Source organism: Neopelma chrysocephalum, unplaced genomic scaffold (genome assembly GCF_003984885.1).
Source record: "Neopelma chrysocephalum unplaced genomic scaffold, ASM398488v2 Primary Assembly neopelma1_44, whole genome shotgun sequence".
Lineage (NCBI taxonomy): Eukaryota > Metazoa > Chordata > Aves > Passeriformes > Pipridae > Neopelma > Neopelma chrysocephalum.
This window is the reverse complement of record NW_020897703.1, coordinates 25,126,186-25,148,986: the sequence shown is the minus strand read 5'-3', so window position 1 is coordinate 25,148,986 and position 22,801 is coordinate 25,126,186. Positions and strand designations below refer to the sequence as shown.

Genomic DNA, 22,801 nt, shown 5'->3' with positions numbered 1-22,801 from the left:
GCTCTAAAAGTGAAGCAGCAGGTGCTTGCAGTATATAATGCTGCCAGTCATGCAGGCAGGTGGGTGTTTATTAAAAATCAGTGCAGCAACCAGGTTTCTGGTGAACAGATGAAACTTGCACATTTACATCTCTATTAGGATCCAAGGTCTGCACCTCCACTGCTTGCCTTAAACTCAGCACCAGCATTCCCTCAACTCCCCTCTTCCTAGCAAGCAGAAAAATCAACCTTGACCATCTCTATTCGTTCTCTGAAGCATACCTGACACAGCACCTTAGAGGTACTATCAAATTTAAGGTTTCTAAGACGTATGCAGCCAAAAATTCAAGTTCACTCATCTTCTCCTCTAATAATACGGAGCAAGGGCAGGCAGTTGCTTGCAAAGTGCCCTGGTCACCAGCAGGTATTGACTACACAGCTGTATTTAAAATGGTACGAACTGGAACAAGGGTAGAGCCTCCTCACTTCTGATTAAATCTGAATATCTGTATATTTTGGTAACTCTGTATTCGATCCATACTGAACAATGACACTCAATAAGACTATGGTCTTACTGCTTGTAGAAATGCAGCAATTAAGCCTGATGGAATTGGATTTTCCTAAAACCAGGGCCAGCTGCCGGCACATGTGTGCTGCCAGGGCCACAGGACATTACTGCCCCTGCCTGTGCAAGGGTTCAGCTGCTGTTCTGTGAGGGAATAGGGGATCACAGCTCGAGCTGGGAGCTCAGCTGCTTCACATGACTATGGAATTAAGCCCAGGAAGCTGCAGAGATACAGAACACAGACACAAAGGAACTGGAGCAGAGACAGATGTCTTGTGCTGAAAGCCACTAGCAGGTGCTCCTAAACATCCTGGTGTTTGGAATTCTGGCAGCTACTAATTAATTACACATAACACGCTACCAGTTCCCCTGCCAGAAGCATCACACGCTAGAGAGTGTTCCTGTGTTCCTGTAACTATGCTGACAGTGCCAGAGGTCTCTGCACTAAAACTGCAACCTGCAGTTTTCTGCCAGTTACCTAAATAACGAATTGCTGCTAGAGAAAGTCCAGAACCTGCAATATTGAGGACCTTTCAGGAGACACTCATGGGCAGAGATGTTCTCTGCAGGAAGGCTGACAGCTGCCTAAGTAGGAAACTTCTCCCATTCAGAAACACATCCAGGAGTGTCATGTCCTTGTCTGCTGCTGGGAGTTGCTCCAGTTCGTCACTGTATCACTTCTCTGGCTTCCTACAACAAACTGCAGGAGCAAATGATGGCTTTCACAGACCTGTGACACTTTGCTCCTACTTCCTCTTCTACTCCTAACGGCCTCCTTGTTCTCCCCAGCTTGGTTTCCTTCCCTGCTTGGCATCTTTCCCAAATGGGCTGCTCTTCTTCTACCTCTCACATTTCCATACTCCAATGAGAGCTGTATGGAATGTTACTTTCCCCCCAATCCACCATTCGACTAGATCACTGCAGTTACTGTTGTTAGCACAAGAGGTGATACAAAGAAAACAGCTACCTCAGCTCTCTTTCATATAATTCTTGACTCTGTTTCTCCAATTCTCTGTGTTCTTCAGCTAAACTATGCATTTAAGAAATGCTTTAATCATTATAGGCTTTGAAGGGACAAGTGTTATTTTTTATTTACATTTAAGGGAGTATAAGATAATTTTAAAAAATAACTTTCATGAGCTGTCACCATTTCTTTTCTCTCCCATTACCATGAACATGAGGGTTTCCCAAATGAAGGGTTTCTTCAGTGGTGCATCACAAACGCATCTGAATCCTGTCTCTTCCCCTGCTAATAACTAAGGCAAAAAAAAATTATCTCATTCAAAAAATCCTAGTGGGATTCTCTATTCTATTCCTTGAAGGTAGCTAACAAGGTCAACCACATATTCCCCCTCTGAGAGCTGATTTCACTGCTGGCAATGAAGTAATTACCAATGCAAGCATCTCAGCAATACTTGTTGAGCTGTTCAGAGGCTTTTACAGCACTAGATATGTGCTATCTGGGGTAAGCTGTACATTTTAGAGTGATGATGAACTTCCTGTGTGGAATTGCTTTTATGAAGTGTTTTTAAGTTTTTAACAAAAACTAGAAGCAAGCAGAACACAGTTTTACTCCCAGTTCCATGTTCATTCACTTTTTCAGTGCTGCTTTGTGTCCTCCTTGGGTGTATATTTTGGAAAGAAGAACCATCAACACAACTTACATTCTGCCTCTCATTGCTTTGGCTTTTTGTTCCTCTTCAAGGTTTCGGGGGGGCGTTGAAGGTGTCATTCCTTCATTTAAGCAGCCAGTGGCATCTTTTAAGCTTCCTCGGTAAGATCCTCCTTCAAGGGTCTAAAAAAACCCCAAAGAAAACAGAATAAGGATAGTCCTTGAACTCCAGCATAAATATTCAAGTCAGTTCTGCAATCAACACTACAGTTAAAACCAAGCAGAGTATTCAGCAACACTTTCCTGCAGGACTTAGTGAAACACAACCAAACTAATTTTAAGTTGATGTAGGACCCCACAAAAAAAAGTCTTAAAACAGAGAAAATGTTCTTCTGTTAGAAGTTGGAAAAAGATATTCCAGTAGCTCCAAGAAAACTTTTCCAATTTATTTCAAAACAACCTGGAAATATCCTGATGTCTCAATCAGGACCATTGTTAGGCTACATGTGGTCAAGGATTCTCTGCCAAAAGCTGAATGGGGATTCTTGTAGTAAAGTAAAACACAAAAAGAAACAGAAAGATGGACACACAGTAACATTCCATAATAATTAAAGCTTCCCCCAAATCCCTGGAAAGTAATTGTAATGGTCTAATAGACTGTATGCGGGGGAGAGAAAATAAAATAACCTCAAAAAATATGTCTAACTGGATTAATGAAATACTTTTCAGTTTTTTAGTCCCTCGATGGAATAAAACTATTTTGAGTAAATTTTCTGGGAATATCCTTCTTGATTTCCCATAAAGAACTCCTTCACCCATCACTCCTTATCAAGCACGCTATGAATGCTGAGTCTTTCCATGTACCAATATGTCAAACTGAGAAAATACCAAAACCTTCTGAAATGATTCACTAGATAAAACTGCTTGCACAGAGCTGCAGTAATTTAATGATTGTTCTGGTTTTCTTCTCTCTTCACTGTTCCAGTATATGTAAGGAAATGAACCTTTGTAGGCCCATCATAATCCTGCTTTTAACTTGTTCAAAGAAAGCATTTAGCTACTTTTAGAGGTCCTGGAACGTGTAGAAAAAGGTTTAGCTTTGATTTTAAGATTTTGAACTGCTTAGGGAAAACTTAAGAGAAGCCAGGATATGAAACAGGATTTACTCCTTGTCCAACAGACATGGGATCAGACAGGGAGAGCGTACAACACTGAAATTTTTGAACAAATTAATTCCAAAGCATTTTTATTGCTAATTCCAGTCCCTGTAAGAAAGAGTTGACAAGGCAGATTAAAAGTGCCACATGAATCTTTGTAAAATTAAAGCACAGCTGTGGTACTTCAAGCAGTTCTACTCTTTAGAGGGTCTTTTTAAGAGAAACCAGAATACCAAACAAATTCACACAGTAAAACTCCCGTGCCTCAGAACAAGCTTTAAAACAAAACAAACAAAACATCCCACTGTGTAAAATATTTGAATACCAACAAGACCCCAGAAGGAGAACAGTACTCTGCAAAGCTCTGCAAAGCCCACTCCAGAAGTGACTTTTGACTGTGCAGTGTAGAGTCTATGCGAGATGCGGGCTTCACCTCATATGGGGAGCAAAAACATTAGACACTACTGAGAAGCAGAGCACACGGGTTAATAAAAGCATAGCAGATGAAGGTAGAAAGCAAGGAAACCAGAAGCAAGAGGTAGCCTTTAAAGTGCTTCCCTACAGACACATCAGGCCTGTTGTGTACACAGTTTTCACAACACTAAACTTACCAGCTTAGTTTTGACCAACTTTTCTATTGCACTGACAAGATCCGCAGCAGTTGGGACATCGGAGGAGCTCTGTCGAGCAGCTAGCAAAGAAGAGGACTGCAAGACACCAGGTTGCAAAGGAAAAGCAAGTTAAAAGGATGAGAAGGGAGTAGGAAACCAAGCGGTCAGCAAAGAAGCTTCTGAGGCAGGAGAACGAACACAGAAGGGGAACTGGAGGGTTAGAGGGCCACATGCACGGACAGGTGAGCGAGTGTCGCCGTATCAGACAAGCATGGAATTGCCATCCACTTCTGGCTACACATTTCCCTCAGCAGTTTCAAGACTGGGAACCAGGGAACAGCATCAAAGAACTGAAGTTCATTTACAAGCAGGTTACAATACTCCTAAAGTCTGCTGGTTCCTCCTTCAAAGGACATCTATGGTCTTACAGACTCCAGAAAATTGATCATCTTACTGCAGAAGTAAGAAATTCCCCCCTCCCCCATACATACATATTTAATAAGCGCAGTTAAGCACAAGGCACACATAGAATTACAGGCAGTAGGGGAGGGAGGAACAAATAATTCCATCTCCCTTCCCCACAGATCAATTGCAACTCCAAATGAACTTGGATGACACCTCCCCTTCATGCAACTTCAGCCATCTAAAACATGGAACTCCTCACTTCTCTCTGCAACCAGTGGAGAGAAAACACCCCTACATGTCTCATCTATCCTGGGTACCTGGCACAGTCTTGACTCTCTATGCCTGTCTGCTGGTCACAGGTATTCGATTTTAGGTGCCTGACATCATGTCGTGTCTTTGGATGTCTCCATTTACAGATCTCCAGAAACACCAAGACCTGTTCAATGTGCTCCCAAGCACTCCCCTGGCTCTGTGAGAAATACTCAGTTTTAGTTTAAGGTTTTTACTCTATAAGGGCATATCACCCCTTGATCTTGGTCCTGGGAAACCTCACTTTGAACATCCGAACCCACTTGATAGCTATGGGAACTGGGATTTATTAGCTCATTTGTATGTACAATACAAGCACTGACTAAAACTATAAGCCCTTTTATAACCTGCTTTGAGCAGGCTGACACAGACTAAAGCATGGCTAATTTTTATAAATTTTGCATTAAAAAGTTTATTCATCTCTTAGCTGCTTAATAAAAGTCTTCTGGAGAGCAGCTACTACAGTGAAGTCACTGTGCAGGTGCCAACAAACGCGCATCTGAGATTAAATAGTGCTGGGGAATGAGAGGTGGAAATGTGATGGCAGGAATTAGGCACCTGGCCACCTCTTTCTGCAGCCCTTTGGGAAGGTTTCTCCTGTTGAGTGACACAGCCCCAGGAGAAGAAAAAGAAGGCAAAGGAGATTAATCCTAACGAGAAGCCTTGTGATAGAGCAGAAACATGAACAGCCTGCCAGTCATCGTCTTGTCTTTCACAAATTTAATCAGCAATTCTAATTACAACAACAAAAACTACAGGTAATCAGGCTGATAATTAAGGAATTAGGCTGGTAATGCAGGAATCTCATACAAATGTTAAAGCTCAGACAGCCTGTTTCACCTACAATGCAGACAGATGTCCAGGGAAAGAAAAAGACTGAAAATAAGGACTTTGAAGAGATACTGGACAATATTGATGATAACGGCCAAACATAACCATTCTAGCAGGAGGAGTCCAATTTTTGGAGGCACTAAACAGCTGTTGCACTCACTTATTTGAACTGAAATTGCTCAATATCTCTGAAAAGTAAATAACTGCAGGATTTTGAAGGGAGCAAGGAAACATTTGCTGCTGACAAGACTTTCAGGGTTAAATAAAACTTCTGGGATTGACAAGAGTCTGGTTTGTGTGGGGCAAATCGAAATACGGTATTTCTATTTTGCAGGGAGCAAATTATGAATTTCTAATATGAAGACATCTTGAATCTTGTCTTTTTAAGAGCCTCCAGGAGCAGTGAGGCACGATTACTGCTGCCTTGTAGATGGGTTCAGGGAAAAGTGTCACCTCCCACACCACACAGACATCTCCCCCCCTTCCACAGCTACTGCCCCATGCTGCTGCTGCTGGTCCAACCTAAGCCTGTGCCTGTAAGCACAGAGGCAGCACATGAGCAAGAAGTTGTGCTCAAATTAACACCACTAGAGAGCTTTCAGCTCCAGCATGGTTCGAACATTGCTAACACTGTCCTGTGCCAGGGAATTTTGGGACCCAGGTTTGTGAGCTTCAGTTTTTTCTTCCCTCATAACAAAAGTTGAGGAGGGGAAGAAAACCAGAGAGAAAAAGGGTTTCAGATGCATCTTGTCTGTTAGGAGTGGGTAAAGAAATAGGATGCCAAAACACTTGATAAAGCTCAGACATCAGAAGCAGAAAACAGTTTAGTTCCATAACATTTATGCTGTCAGAAATGTATTTAAGAAATACTGAAGTCATATGGCATGTTGGACACCAAAAATAGTGACCTGACCTAAATCAGTTTTGTTTTTCTTTAAAAAAAAACAAAATAAAACAACCCACCCCAAACAAAAAGCAAGCTAGCCCCCAAACATTTAGCTAAACTCCATGGGGAACAAGCCAGGAGCAACAGCTATTGTGCTGGGCATGGATCCACCACAGCTCTGCTTCGCCGACCTTTCGCCTCTGCCCCTCTCCAGACAGCCACCAGCATACATAGCACTGAAAGGGCAAGAGTCCACAACTCCAGCTGCTTCCTTCTGGTCTCGCTGCCACCACAATGTCATAACATTTCCTGACAGATTAGCAGAAAGCCCCCAAATCCTTTACTCCATCACTCTGCTCCAAGAGTCCCAGAAATATTTACATCCTTCTCTCTCTGTATTTCCAAACTCCTGCCTGAACCTTCCCCAAGAACATTCTGGGTTGTTTTTTTGTCTGACAATTTATTAATCTCCCCTATCCTTGCTTCTTCGCCTGCAGCAATTACAATCAGAGGATAGCGATACAGAAGTGGCAGTGCTAAAAACAGATGTCAGCAGGAAAGCAGGAAACTCTAAACAGGAGGATAGTTTTCTACAAGGGAGAACGACAGCACCAGGAAAGGGTGGGGGAGGACATGTGCAGACAGGACCTGTACTGACTGTCAATGCAAACCACTGTGACAGCCACATTCACAGATTCTCATCCCGAGACCAACTGAAGGACTTCGCAAGCCACTGTGCCATCTACCATAGCAAATTCTGACTTAATGCTCAAGAGATTCTACTTAACATCAGAGAACTACCACCACCAGCATGATGCCACCAAATACCATTTCAAGTGCCACAGCCAGACACCAACAGCACTTTTAAATCAGATATATTAGTCTGAATGGAGTTTCTGACCACATATAGCACACAACTGACCTGTCATGAAATGGGATGCCAGGACTAAATTGCTTATCTAGTCCTATCTGTAAATCCAGTTGGAAAAAGGTATTAGATTATGATTTGTTTCTAGGAGTCTCTTATAAGCACAAGTCTAGGCTAGTTCTGGATACTAGAAGACCACTATGAAACCACTGTGTATAGCTATGCGAGAAATGCACTTAAACAGAGAAATTACATAGTAGGGGAGGCCTTACCATCTCATCTTGGGTTGGATCATTGTCAAAAATCTTCATAGGAGGAGGAAGAGGTGTGTGAGACTCTTCATCTGGTTCATCTTCTCCCCAACCCTTCTTGCTCTTCTGAAGAAAAGTTAGATATAATTAGAAGCAGGGATGGGTTTCTCTTACCTTTTTTTTTTTTATCTGAGCCCTACCCCCAGGGTCAATATTGCTTTGGATGGAGAGAATTGTAGGTAATAGGAGAGAAGCAATAAAGACTTAAGGTTTTGCCAGTTAATCCTGGTGCATTCTAAGGCTTACAGAAATATGGTTTATAGGTCAGCCAAGCAGCTAAGGCAGTTACAGCTGTGTGCTGATAGAATAGTATTTTTTTCATTCAAATAAGAACTGTTCAATGTACAATTTTTAAAATGTGTTCCTCTGTTTGTGTTCAGTTAGTATCTCTTGCACTTTTGGCTTTTAATTCCTCATTCACTTTATCAGGAAAGCACTATTCTGGTGAAGAACATTCCTGCAGAAAAACTGCAGGTACAGGAACACAGCAGATTTAGCAGAAACATGGCTGAGTATTTTCTTTCAAAAAGGAATTACACTGGTATAGTAGAATAAACTTGATACGAACCTCAAGAATAACTTCATTTTTATCTTTGGCAGCTTTCTAACAGGCTATTTAAAAATCTAGTCAAAGGACAATAATATTTGCAAACTCTGAAATGCTCTTCCCTATATATTCCATTGCTCTTTGGATGACAAAGCTGTTTGCAACACAGCTTTAAACATTGTTTAATTGCTTTAAACAATGCGATTTTACATATGATTTGCTGTTCCCTCTAGACCCTGAGGGAACTGCGTTTACTCAAGCATGACTCACAGATCACAGAAGAGACTATTGGAAACATGGTCTTTCCCGCAACAAACACCAACACACACCTCATCTGCGCTGTCTCCTTGAGGAGTGGTTTCATCTCCAGTCTTTGGCGAGCCAAGGTCAAAGCTCTTCCGGCCATCTCGCACCTTCTTTTGTTTCTTGATGTTGCTCTCGGTCTTCCCGCTGTTCAGCCGGCGCACAGGACTAGTCAACCATTTCTTCAGGGTGTTGGTTGAGCGCTTGGGGCCAGGAGAGCTCTGGATGGAGTTGAGGGATGGCTGAGGTTGTAAGTTGGCCACTGAATCAGACTTGCCCCCGTTGTCATTGGCAGAGACTGAATACGCGTCTGGAAGAAAGCGATGCAGGTGAGAGCTCATACCGGCACCTCCTCTACTCCCTGGTGCGCGTCAAGCACTGGGCAGCACTAAGCATGAAAATACAAGCTGCCTCAATGAAAGGCTTTGTGACCTATGGACATTGTGTAAACTTTATTGCACACCAGAGAGTGGAATACGCCCTGCAACGGGCATTTCCCACAATCTTACACACTTCTCTCATTTCCTACCACTATCTGTCCTTATGAAAGATCACAGACGGCAAAGTTATTTAGCTTTTCATGAAAGCCTGACTTTCATGCTAAATACTGAACTTCTCAGCTTCTTCCCACAATTTCAATGTGAATTGCCAGGAAGAAAATAAGCACAAAAAGCAGATTGCTAGAGGAGACCTGACAACCACCAACACATTGTCAGGTTCCGATTCCATAATTGTTTCTCAGCTGTTTTCAGACCCCAATTACATGACTGTTAGTTAGACTACTTACTAACTTTTGAAGCACCTTAAAATTATTTCCTTTGCCCCTGAAAGCACCCTGTCAGAAGAATTCACACATTCCCTAGAACTAAGAAACTGGAATGAACAATTACAAAAGATGACTATTCAAATCAAAGGAAACTCTCAGTAATGAGACAGAAGACAGTCTTAAATTAACCAATAGTCCCATTAGCAGGAGATTCTGCTGAAGTGCTTTCAACTGCAGTCATCAATATACATGTTCAGACTAGCACCTCAGAAATGGGTGCAACCTCCTTACTCCCCCCAAACGCAATAGACCAGAGATGTGCCAATGTCAGTAAGGCTTTAAAACCAAAACAAACAAGTTGCTCAAAGATTTCTCAATTGCCCTTTAGGAACAAGCGCCCTGTTTTCAACTTTTTGAAACTGTGGCAAGGCAAATCCCTCCCCAGGAGCAATCGGGGACTGCGATGTTTAATCCCACACAGTTTAAGATGAAGGATTTTTTTACAAAATTCAGACATTGTCACATGCCTGTAAAATACAAGTCAGGCTGTACATCAGAAAGCAGTCAGCTGACGTTACTAAACATTTTTAGACTGTTATCTCTGAATATTTTATCTGCCCCAGCAGACACCAAAAACCAAAGTTATAACACATGAACATAGCCTGGTGCATTGAGATATTCTCAGTTCAGCAGTAAATATCATTAGAGATGCTGGGTTGTACAAATGCTGAGGGAGAGCCACTCTTCCAGAGAATCATTACCTGTGTTGTTTTAGAAGCCAGTTCCTGCTATGAGCATGCAGAGCTTGTACCTGCTCTGAGCAGAGCTGCCGCTCCCAGCTGGCTGTGCACAGAGCAGAGACTGCAGCCTGCCTTGTCTGCCAGCTTGTACAACACAGACTGTGAGAGTCAGAATATTTTATAACCATACACAGCCTCAGTCAGAAGTTGAACCAATAATTTATTACCTACCTGAGGTCAAAAGTTAGATTTTTAGAACATACAGGAATCATTTTAACAAGCTAGAGAAAGTCAAAGTTCATTTCCCAGACAGGAAGAAAATCCAAATCATCTGTCTTTTGACAACAGGAGGAGTAAGTGAGAGAGGGGCTGGGAGGATGGATCCCAGGTGACTTACTGACATTCCTCCGTAGGGGCAAAGTAGCAGGCTTATCTCAGAAAGGTCTGGGTTTAGCCAGCTCCTGTTGATGTTATTTCATGTACACGAAGTGGTGTTAAATCAACTAGTGCAAGATAATGTTTATCAGGGGCCAGCTTATCTTCCACTCAAAAGCCTTTGGATAGTTCCCCCTCGCAGGCTCCACGTGATGCTTGGTGAGTTTATCAGTGCACCTTGCATCAGCAAAATTCAGGGTTTCGTCATGGTGATTTTGACTTTCCAAGTGCCCTCATCCCACTGAAAGCTCCACAGGCTGTGGGGGAAGCTTGAGGGCTCCTTGGCAAGGGGCTTTGCCAAGAGGAGTGCCCTCAGGTGCCCATGCTACCACTGCTGCTGCAGGAGGATTAACTTTGGCCATTACTGGTGCAAAGGGAGCTGGGCTACAGTCACAGAAGGAGAAATGTTGGAAGTGATCACTCTGTGAGGTTGCCACTGCCAGGGATGACTTGGAGCAAGCAGCCATATCACAGACTCACTGCCTTTGGTGGGGACTGGGCTCGGCGGGAGGTTCAGGAGAACTGACGACAAGCTGATCTCACCTTGCTGATTAACGTACAGAGAGGTTTTTACTACAGCTTGTAAGTAACATAGTCCAAACCCCTACCTCCAGCTGACAGCACTTTGCCAATTTAATTTCTGGTAATGGAAAGGAGTTGACAGGAGGCTAATGGAGCCTGGGACAACCCCATCCACCCGAAGGTTTTATTACCGTGATGTGTGATCCTGTGTCAGCCCAGCAGGCTCAAGGCATATCCAGATAAAGGAACCTTGAGGTCCATGATGGAAGAGGCAGGGACCTCCATTTCCACCATAAAACAGCCCTGGTTTTACGAGCAGGGCCAGACCCCAGCCTTGCTGCCTCCTTCTCCTTTCCCTGGGCAGCACAGCCACAGCCAGGGCATGGACAGACACACAGCACCTCTCCTGCCACAGCCAGGGCATGGACAGACACACAGCACCTCTCCTGCCACAGCACTCTGCGCAACCGGCCTGGGGAAGTGACAGTCAGTTGTCCCCTGTCATTCCAGAGAAGGCAGCAGGTGGGCAGAAACAGCCCCAGTCCCGAGCTGCCCCACAGCTCACCCTCCCTGCTTGCAAGAATTTTGTCCAAAGTTTAATCCAGGGCCAGGAAAACTCTGCAGACCAAACATCAGCCCTCAAGAGCCACAAGCCATGGTGAAAGCCAACCCACAGGTTTCCAGAGAGAGGTGTGTTACACTGTGCAACAGTCCCACCTGAACAAGGCTCTGGATTTTCCTGCTCAAGGTCATGCCTTTGGTGATGAAAAAGGCTGTTTACCAAGGGGTTACTAAACGTGGGTCAGTCATGCAGCCCTGGCAGATACAAAGTCCCCTTCTTTCTCCTTGTCTGCTGAACTGCCCTGCTGGAGCACTGTAAGGCATTTAGGACAGAGCCTGGGCTTTGCTTGGCCCATGCAGCCCAAGACTGGAAACATGGCCTTATCTTCCCTTTACATGGTAATGTAGTCTCCCTGTGGTTGAAGGACAGGCAGGGAGGTGGGAGAGAAGGACTGGTATGAACCTCCCTGCTCCGCAGCCACCATTAGAGCCCTTCAAGGTGGGGTGACTTTTCTCTACCCAGCACCCTACATAGGTACAAAGTATTCCCAATCTCATAATTCCAGTTACCACTCCCACCACACATGCACTATGCAAAAGCCACACCGAGAGTCCACACACAATATTCATAACCTTTTTTCCTTTTCTTTTTTAAAGAAACTGCAAATTTGGGCACATTTGTGAGCAAGTCACATTTGTTGTTTTGCCAGCCCTGCTGAGAATGATTTCCTCTGCACATAAAGCAGGTCAGATCGACATGGTCGCAGAAGCAGGACTGGAGCTCCGGGAAGAGCAGAGCTCGTGAAATAAGAGACAGAAACATGAAACACAAAAAAATCTGCCAGGAAAGACCTTTTAGACAAGCTCCTAAGCTGAGCTTGTGCGAGCTCCACCGCTTCTGCAGCACATACAGCTACAAACACATCAATCATGACATTTGATACTGGCCTGAGATCCAGACACCAGGTGGATCGAGCGGAAGGGGACAACACGTTACCGTGCTTTTCTTGCAAAGCACTAGCACATATGTGCTTTGCAAACTGCATTAGTGGAGTTGTTTGGAAACACAGTTTGCTCAAGAAAAGCCAGAGAGCTTTTGGAAAAGATGCAGCAGCTCATCGCGTGATAATTCAGGCAGCTGCTGCTGCCCACAAGGACCAGCGAAGCAGTGGCTGTCCTCACACTGCCATGAGCAGTTGTCCTCCCACCAGTGTCCCAGGACACACATGTCTAAAAAAAGGTATTTGGTGAAGCAAAATGGGTGTAGGGAGGTCAGCAGACTCGTGTGGCTAGATTGATTTCCTGGCCAAACCATTCATTCAGACAGAAGAAATGATGGTTTCCAAAACACTCCTAAGCAAACCTCCAAAAAACTTCTGGCAAGAGGACTGTGAGAGATACTCAGCCAGACCAAAGAGCTTTAACATTCAGTGCTTTTGCACTGCTGGAGACATGAAATGTTTGTTGTTGCTGCTCAAATGAACAGACATCTATAAAAGCACAGCTCTTGTATTTGAAAAATGGAAGGTTCCAGTTCTGTGCAACCTTGGGTGAAAGGAAAAATGAAAATTTCACAAACCTGGTTTTAGAGGCATAGTTGTATTCCCATTTGAGTCATCAGGAATTACTGGTGGAACATAAATACAAGGCATTTTATTTTTACCTCCCTGTTCCCCAGAGCACACATGGGAGAGGAGGTCTGTCTGATCAGAGTCATGCAGCACCAGACTCCTTTGCAGGAACTCAACACTTTAACAGGGAAAGGGAAAGGCCTCTCACAACAACTCCAAAGAAAACATCAGGCTTCTCTTTTTGGTACATAATAATCACAGATCATATATGATAGGAAAGAAATATGTGTCCATAACCAGAAGATAATACAGAATATAGCTATAAAGACAGGTGAGTAGAGCAGGGCACAATCTTGCTTTAGGTGAGGTGAATCCTCTTCTCATTTATCTATGGCTCCATTTCTCCAGAAATTTTATCCCAGAAAAAGAGACTGAGAGAAAAAGATTTTTCCACAGAAGTCAAAGAAAATGAGCCAGAATGGGAACTCTGTAATCCTCCTAGGATGTGTATTTAAATCAATGATTTTTTTTTTCAGAAATAGTTCCACTTGTGAATGAAAGCCAATAATGACAATCTGACCAATGAGCACATAAATCAGATCTGCTGTGCTCAGCAAAGACCGTTTTCCACATTTGGTGATTCTTGTAAAATACTTCTGACAAAGACAGAATTTAATCAGACATGGGTGAAAGACTCACTCAGTCTTTACTTGAGTAAGTTTCCTAAAGAACAGGAATCTCCGTAAAAAAAACAACCTTGGAAAGCAGGAATCTTCTAGACCCACCCTATGCTCAAAGCCCCTATGTTAGAATTTCACGATAAACAAATAAGAATCATCTAAACCACCAAAATGCACCCTCTCCTGCCCTTTCCAAGAGCATGTCCAGCATACAGGCCGTAGGTTCCAGTTCACAGCTCTCAGTTTCTTGAAGTTTTATGATCTCCCTTGGGAAATGCTGCTTTGAGAGCCACCTTGGGTCTGCTCGAGGGATTCAGGGCTAAAGCTCTATTGACAGATGCAAAGATGGCAGAACGAGGTATGAAAACTGCTTCTTTGGTCTCTTCTGTGCTTTTGTATTAAATGTCCAAAACATGCTCAGTGAAACATTTTTATTGGCACAAGTCACGGTTACAAAACTTTGTGGCTTAGGCAGATGACAGTACCAATCCTAGTTATAGTGTTAGAGCCTATTCTGCCTGTAAAACCTGGCATGGATTTGCAAAAGTTTGGGAAGCAACAACATTTGGATAATACAAAGTCGCTTTACAGCTATTCCTCAAGCAAAAAAACTAGGTTTTAACAATGTACATCATGAATCTGACAACTTCTTATGTCAACAGATAAGCTGCCTCCTCAGGCACTGCCTCTGAAAAAGGCTCTAGTGAAGAGTGTAAGTGAACACAACGAAATTTTCAGTGCCCATGTCAGACAAAGACAGAGGACAACTGGCTTGGAAAGCGCTTTAGATTAGAAGTACATTAAACTTTCGCAATGGAATTGCAAAACATGCCCTGGAGACTTCCAAAGCTCCCCATCGACTCCCAGCTCTGCTCAGCCACTCTGCACGTGTCCAACTGCAGACCTGCCCCGTGCTTTAGCTTGAGCTAAAAATGAGATGAGACCACGTAGGAGCCAGTTTCACACCAGAGGGTAAAGGTACATTCATACTATGCCATTGAAATCTAAATGCAAATTTTGTTTGGAGATTCAAACGCTCTCCCCAACTCCATAATCTCCTGGAAATGAGCAAATTGAGAAGGTTCAACTGACTTTTGTTTGTGTCTTGGGAGTATCGTTTGAAGCTTCAAGCTGGAAGTACCATCAAAAGGCACAAATCAATCTGGCAGGATTTTCACAACTCCATTTATATGGATGAAATGACTTCTGTCCAAACTCAAGAATAATGGTCTGAAGTTAAATATTTTATAAAAAAGTTTCTAGTCCAATAGACAAAGTAGCAGATGTACCGGACAAACTTTCTGATCACTGACTGTAATGTAAAAACTCAAAATTTGACTTTCTGTTTCACTGCCAAACACGCAAACACGACTAAGTTCCAAAAAGAACAGGGGAAAAAAAGGACTAGAATCTAAATTAATCATACAACACTCAGAACACACTGTTTCATTATTGAACAGCTGGTATTTCTTGGAAATATGAAAGAAGAGCTGCTTTGAGATAAAGAATGATCTGCAGAATTCCTTTTAGCCACACCACAAAGCAGGAGATGCTGCTGGGGGATTTTGCATATGGGTTTTGCCTCTGGGAAATGGTCACCTATCTGCTGGCTTTCACATTCAACTTTCTGATTATTACTTGCAGGTTGAAACCTAAGCTGAGGAAAACAAGCACTCACCCAGCTGGGGTGGGTAAACACTGTCACTCGGAGTTGCTCATTTTTGTGTCATGCCGTAGCTCACCTCCTGCTCTTGGCAGTCAAGGAGCTGCACACACTTCTGCCCAAGGGTGATGCAGAGTGGGACTCACACCCTGTAGGAGCCTCTCTCTTTCCATTAACTACAGAGGGAGTCGGAGGAAATTATACCCTTAGCTAAATTTAGTTATTGTGAATCCCCTTCCCACATTTGAGTACGCTTCATACCAGGCCGATCTCGCAGCAGGGAATGATTAGCTGAAGTTAAGCATCTGACAATCCACTTTAATGAGCAATAACTGATGGCAACCCGCCATTAGCTTCAGTTGAATAGCTTTTATTTTTAGCTGGTGTTGCTCAGATGGAGCTTCCATCCAGCATGTGCTGGGAAAGCAGACATCTCAAAGTAGTCTCCAGGTCTTGGTTGTGCCAGTCAGAGTGTTAGGGCTCAAGAGCTCCAGTTCCTGGAGGTCAGAGAAAAGTCACTGCAGTTCTGGGAAAGTTTCAAAGAGTGAGATAAAACCAAAAGCCTGGAGGAACAGCACAGAGGCGTGTGGTCCCAAGAGACCTCGCAAGAAAAGTTACTGAAATCCTGAGAGCGTGCTGAATGAGTGAGCTGGGTCTCCAGGGAGAGAAACAGCACAAGGGGAATGCACAGAGAGAGCCTGCTGAAATAAAACATGACTTCGGTACTCTCCAAGAGTGCCTAGGGAGAGGAACAGCTGCAGGAATTCTCTATTGTATCTGCTGCTTCATATGGATCTAAGCTTTCATCAGAGGTGACTGGTAGGGAGGGCATGGGGAAAAGAGCAGGATGAGTCCTCAGGTGAATATAGGGCAGGGTCTTGTTTCCTTCAGATCAGCATTTAACTGAGGAGCTGCTGCACATGAAGGCAGAACATGTCTTTGTGCCTCTGAAGAGACCCTGGGAAAGTGTGCAACTCAACCCCATGGCACCAAGCACTTGAAGAGCAGCTGAAGCGCTTGCAGTCCTCCTCTCTGAGTGTCCCACTCAGAAATATGTTTTCATATAACAGCTTACAACTGTGATGGGTATCTACAACTTCTCTAGTTGGAAGTTTGAGCCTTTTGTCTCCATTTATCAGCCCAATTCATCCTGCCTCAGAGTCCCATCTGATCCTTCACATAGGCTGCTGTGAATTCATGACAAGAATAATAAGAGAATAAACATCCACAGTGAATCCACCAACGTGTTGGTAAGTGAGATGCTCCTAGCCAGCTCCTATCCCAAAATACTATGAGATATGACTCAAGGCAGGGCAATAATGTACCTTCAAGGGAACCTTGAAGCAACAGCTTTTTAGAATAGGTTTTTACTGAATGAAAGGCTGTGGAAAAGCTCAGAAAAAAAGCAGTTGCTCCACACAGCAGACTTTGGGGCTAGATGTACTATCCGCACACACACGATTTCATTCACCCATTCTCTTGCCTCAACTTTGTGCCCAGCACATGTCCTGTACCAGCTCAGAGCACAGCAGTAGCAAGTCCAACACATCTGCTGGAAGCATATGTTGGAGCAGTCTTCCCGTAATGCCTCACAGCTGGGAAAGCAGATCTCTGGAGCCAGAGGCACGCATTTCGCTTTAGCAAAGGAAGGAAATAAAAAGTCAAGACTAACAGGATCCAGAAAGGGCATGTTTTTTTTTTTTGAACAAATCAACATTTATTTCAATTTAGTCAAACAAGTTGTTGAAGCACTTCTCTAAGTTCTACTTTACATTTTGTATTTACACTGTCCTCGTTCTGTGACAAAAATAATTCCCGACCCTGAAGTTTCCAGAATAAGTGTAGCTAGCAGCAAAAATAACAAAGCCCCAAACACAGAGCAAAAATCTCCCTTGATATATTTTGATAGGAGACTTATGCATGTTCTGTAAAAAAACTTTTAACCTGAACCTTTACGTAAAGCTATATGGGATGATGAGGGGGTAAATGTCACGTTTGAAGCTGAACAAGAAGAGCAGCATTTGCTGGCCTTTGCAAGTACACTGTTACTTTTAGCATAAGGAACTGTGAAATGCTTAGACACCCACATAGAAGCAGACTTTTTAACTTTGATCTAAGCAGTTTTGCTCTGCTGGGAGCGTAAGGGTACCAGAGTCGGCAAATACCATCTTTTATCCCGGATGTTGGGCACAAAAACAAACTTTATTACACATGGTTTCCAAGCAGCCGTTAGTACAACACAAGCCTTATTCTTTTGTGAAGTGTCAAGGGTCAGCTTCATTCAGCAGCTTCCAAATTGAGCTACTGTAAGAATTCTGAAGTAATTTCTCAGTTAAATGACATCATTGCTAAGGTCAACTCTGCCTTACACTTGAAACCAGCAATCTCTACAACAAGGTGGATCACTCTGCTGAATTGGGGGAGAGGAGGGAGGACAACGACATTTGAATGTCATATTTAGATCTCCCTACCTCAAAGGAAAGTGTGGCTATGTACCCAAACAATTCTTCATGGAAACAACAGAAGAATATCAATGACAAAATTGGAATTGGAAAAAAAGCAAGAACAGAACCCAAAGCTTTTTGGGATGGGAAGAAAAACTGAATGTTGAGAAAGAAGGGATTGGTCATTAAACTTTCCAGGCACACACAGGCCTCAGAAAGCACAGAAAACAAGCAGAACAAACAAACACAACTGTGTGCATCTTAGCATCAGCTTCTTTTGCCAAATGCAGTAGCTTCCAACATTCAGCAGCTGTCTCTTGCTTTCTAGTGCTGTGGAGTTCTCTTTGGTACTTGGAGGCTGTGAGGAGCTCCGGGCAAAGAGAAAGTCTTTGTCCATTTACCAACCAATTCCAAAGGCGCTGATCTTGAATAACTTTACTAAGCAAGAGTGACACAGATGTTTAGGAAAGGGGGCTTTTCACTTAGTAAAGTTGTGGTAGGTGCAGTGGAAACCCAAGGCAATCTACATGCTTGTCAAATTGTGCCTAGGTAAGAACAGAGTCCTCCATGAACGTCTCTCATTTGTTCACTCTTAAATTATTCAGGCTCTGACAGCCCCTGAAAAGAAAAGAACGGAATAAGAATAAGTTGCAAGTGGTGCAGGGCAAGGGTGGACACCACGTAACCACCAAGAACAACGAGGTTGGGGTGTTTGACGACAGACACACTGCAGCTGGAGCCTCCAGGGCTGGTGCCCAAAGCAACTTCCTCCACACTCTTGTCCTCCAGAAATACTAGTGGAAAATACAAGCTCACAGCAAAGGTACTGGTTGGGATGAATTAAAAGTAATGAATGAAGTCAATGCAAACAGCGGTTTAGAAATAAAACACACAGATAAGAACTGCTGGTGCTTGTGATGCTTTGCTCTTTGAACACAGCACAGGGAAATGGCTAAGCAGCTTGGAGACTTTTAACTGCACATTCAAGACCATCAGTTAGACTTGTGGGAAGCTTTCATTCATTCAGCTTAAGTAGGAAAACCAGAACATCACTCGCTGTCCCATATAACAGGCTCACGCGATCTACGCCTTGGTTTTTTGTTTGACAGCGCTCTGGGGCAGGGAGAAGATCTGTGAGGAACCTTCCCTCTGATACCAGTCAACAAGTTTATCAAATTTCAGGTGACGAAGTCACTACTACACTCTATCTGCGTCAGCAAGAAATGAACTTGAAGTCTCAGAGAGCATCTGCTGCATGGGAACAGGAGTGCTCCCTGCAGCACCCTGCCGAGGTCTCAGCCCTCTGAAACTGTGCAAGAGCCTTGACTCAGCCACCAGCCTTCCCAGGAAGGTTAGTCCTAAGAAACTCATTGATTTTGACTTCTGGAGAGCTATAGAGAACCTCCCACAGCTTTTGTGGTGCCCACACCATTGCTCCCTACCAGTAGCCTCCTCATGGAAAACAATTCTGCATCCAGCTTAACAGAGATGTGGAGAGGTGTACTGCATAAACTGTACTGCTTCATTCCCATTTGCATCACTGACTCTCATCATAAATAGCTGTAAAAACGCTCTACCAAGCAACATGTCTAATAAACTATAATCATTACAAATGCCATCTTCACTATTGCTGAGTAGTTGCTTTCTTTTGGTCCCATCTTTCAAAGAAATCAGGTAAAAGAAACACTTACTTGAACACAACACAAGGATTAGTCTAGCAGCAGAGGCTCTGATTTTAGAAAGATTTCGTCAAACACAAGTGATCTGTTACTGCAATGTAAGATGTCTGATCACAGACATCGACCTGCCTCATAGTTTAGTATTTCCAGGACAAGTGACTGCAGTGAATATTCAACAAGCATCAGCCTTTAGATATTTGTCTGGAGCTTGCCTTGCTGTAAAGGCTTGTCTCAGACACACTGCTAGATCAAATTTTACAGCAACACAGCCCTGAGCAGCTACAGCCCTCCCCCCTACCTATGAGCAGCCTGGGATCTTTAAGCCTGAGTAACTTCTCTGACACTAAGACAAAGTCAACTAAGATGCTGCTGTCTGCTCAGCACCTGTGCCCTGGCAGGAGCTGTGCTCTGCTACTGTGGAGTTGAAGTTACCACTAACATTCAAAGCATTCGCCTCCTTCTTGCCTAAAGCTATGATTTTCCTTCTGCCATGCTAGAAAGGATCCCTGTTGATTAATACTTATTCCATTTCCTAAAGAAATCTATTCAGCTTCCACATGCTTCAGCTGAGAGTGGTGCTTGAATATTGTGCTGATCCTCAGGGTTCAAACTACAGAAGGTACAAAGAATACCAGACTTGAGGCACTTCAATGGTATTCGCTGTGAATCATCATTTTACATTGTACCACTCAGACACATTTGGATCTAAAATACATTTGCATTTCTAATTAAAACAGATTACCATTAGTAACTAAAGAGTGTCTTAAATCAGAATCCTTAGGCCATAAAAGCTAATTGCAGGATGCTAAAACTGGATTTCAAAAATATACATATTATACCCCCTGCAGGATTAATTAGGCAACATCTCTTCAAAAGAGTTCTCAAAAGTGTATTTATTCAGCATGCGGTTAAATTATACCCGTTGTGCAACACTCCTCATGGCCTGCCTTGGCACACACTCCCGTGGCAGCAGACAGCTGGGGCCTTATTCATCAGGGGTGCTCCACATATGCAGATCTGATCCGGGACTGCAGCGAATCCCAGTCCATGAGAAGGAACACACACGCAGGTTCGTGCTCCTGCCTCACCACCGCTCGGGTGCTGCCTTCCCCCCCAGTACAACCCTGCTGCTCCCCACTGCGCCGTGGGTGTTGTTCTGGCCACAGCCAACTGGTGCCACAGAACAAGATGATCTCGGGTACGTGCGGGATGTGCTTCCCAGGACACGCGCGCCTGAAATCAACTGGTCCATGTAAATCTGGAAGCTATCACTGCTGAATATTTGATGTGCAGTTGGTCACCAGTTTCCTACATGACCTCAAGAAAATTTCTGGGCACCCACTGAGCTGTAATGTGTTTTCAGATAGGTTATGACTGTACCGCATGTCCCGGGGATGCAAGAAACCTCTGTTCACTAAAGCTGCATGTGCATTATGAAGAGATGAGAAAAAAATCCAACACAGCATAACAGGGCACATCCTCGGCTGCTGTACTCTGTAGCTGTAATTGTCAGCACGGTTGAACTGCATGAAAAAGTGTCCTCAGAGGATTTAGCTGCAGCTGGGGATGTGCCACTCCCAGCTTTTCCCTGTGCTCTGATCTGCTTGCTCCATGTGAAAAATAAACATGGAAAAATGCTCAGAACACATAACAGTGGAGACACCTCCAGGGTCGCTAAATCCAGTCCCTTCTCATCGTGGGCCAGAGCCTCTCTCTTTCTTAAACGTCTAATTCAATGCTGTCTTGTGCTAGTGAACAGGGGATCTTCGCTCAAAACTCACATATAGACTCTACTTGTGCTTTCCTGTACATAGCAACATTAAATTTCCATGTTTAATTTACAATCTTCCAATACACAAGATAATAATCTCAACCAGAAACCACCTACTGGTTCTTAGGATGATGTTTGCTAATGGGTTCCCAACAGGTCTAGCTCCCAGGCTTTGCCCCTCTATGGAACTTCACAGCCTGAAATACAATTTTGCAGGGATCCAAGATTTCAAAGTTGTTGAGTTGTACCAGGACTAGCAATGGCTGTACCACATGGAACAACCAAGTGTACTGGGGTGCAAAAAAGGCAACAGAATAGCAATTCCTGACTTGTGGCAACACACAAAGTAGGAGACATACTTTTTCCGTTTTCCTAAAGTACTGAGAAACCACAGCTCCTGTATAGTAAACTGAAGCATAGAATGGGTCTCTCCCCATCAGAGAAGAAACCCCCATGGCTGTTCTATTATTAACTGCTAAATTCAGCGTGCAGGTTCTACTTTTCATCTCACTAGGACTTCACTGAAGAAATGTTCATATTTTGGCCTAATTATCTGAAAGGAGACCAGGTGATGTGTGCGATTTCCATGTTCTCAGCCTGCTGGGAAGAGAATTGTCGGGCTGGTCCAGGCCAGAGGCTAAAGGATTGAGAGGCCGGTCAAACTCAACAGGAGACCCAATGGGATGCATTAACTACCTTTAATTCAAGGACTGGTCTGTGTTTCAGCACAATTAGCCACATGAAACATTAGGAGCTAATAGCAAACAGGTTAATTTTTGTTTTGTGGTTTTCCAATGACAAAGGATGGCCAAGGGAGATGTATTCAGGCTTATCTCATTAGGTATTTTCTAATGATTCTTTACATGTCCTGAAGTCCTACTTGTGATCTAAGCATCTTTTTTAAGAAAACAGCCTGATGTGTTTCTATAGTTGGATTAAAAAGTATCTTTACTTGACATTGAATTACATGATGCAATATTAGCAATTGAACTGTCCTGCAATAGCAACTGATGTGCAGTGGCTAAACTGGCAGAAAATTGGATTTCCTTACTGAACTGAAAACCACAACATCTGCAGATCCTTGCTGTAATCACTGACTGCCCACCAACTGCTCTTTTGAAAAGAAACTGCAACTTTTGCCAAACATGAAAATGTTTTCATAAAGTCTGTTAACAGACAAGAATTAGTCTGAAATGAAACAGCGTTCTGGTGTGTTTGAGAAGTATCTTGATGCTATTTTTAGACCGAAATATTTTGAGGTTTGGGTTTTTTTAACTTTGAAATGATAGATTAGTTTTCCCAATACGTAGGCAAGTTTTAACAAGGTGTATGCTGAAATATAACAGTTTGGGAAAAAAACCCAAACAAAAACCTTCTGGGGTCATGTGAAATAACTGCCCTTTTTGTTTCACTTCAAAATGGATAGGTTTTATTTCAGCATCCGTGCATTGAATTCCTGAACAATACATCTATCTGGCACTTATTTTATAGGAAAACAGCATGTTTAGTTACCCCATGTTTTTGCACTGAGCAGGGAGTTACCCAAGCTATATTTTTCACAATTATCTGTTCTCTTTCGCTTAGAA

General features: G+C 43.3%; 1 protein-coding gene across 3 annotated transcripts in view; it reads right to left on the bottom strand.

The window, feature by feature from the left end:
* The window catches only part of KALRN (kalirin RhoGEF kinase), a 512,316-nt gene that overhangs the window by 51,731 nt on the left and 437,784 nt on the right, over window positions 1-22,801 (bottom strand). Inside the window, exons 37-40 of one of the 3 annotated variants that reach the window (XM_027679018.1) lie at window positions 8,410-8,693; window positions 7,495-7,599; window positions 3,924-4,019; window positions 2,208-2,338 (exon numbers count right to left, since the gene is read on the bottom strand). In XM_027679018.1, coding sequence (XP_027534819.1) covers window positions 2,208-2,338; window positions 3,924-4,019; window positions 7,495-7,599; window positions 8,410-8,693 — 616 coding nt within the window. Of the gene's footprint in view, window positions 1-2,207; window positions 2,339-3,923; window positions 4,020-7,494; window positions 7,600-8,409; window positions 8,783-17,012; window positions 18,384-22,801 lie in introns of those variants that run through there. The other 2 variants (XM_027679021.1, XM_027679019.1) reach the window with 2 other exon arrangements.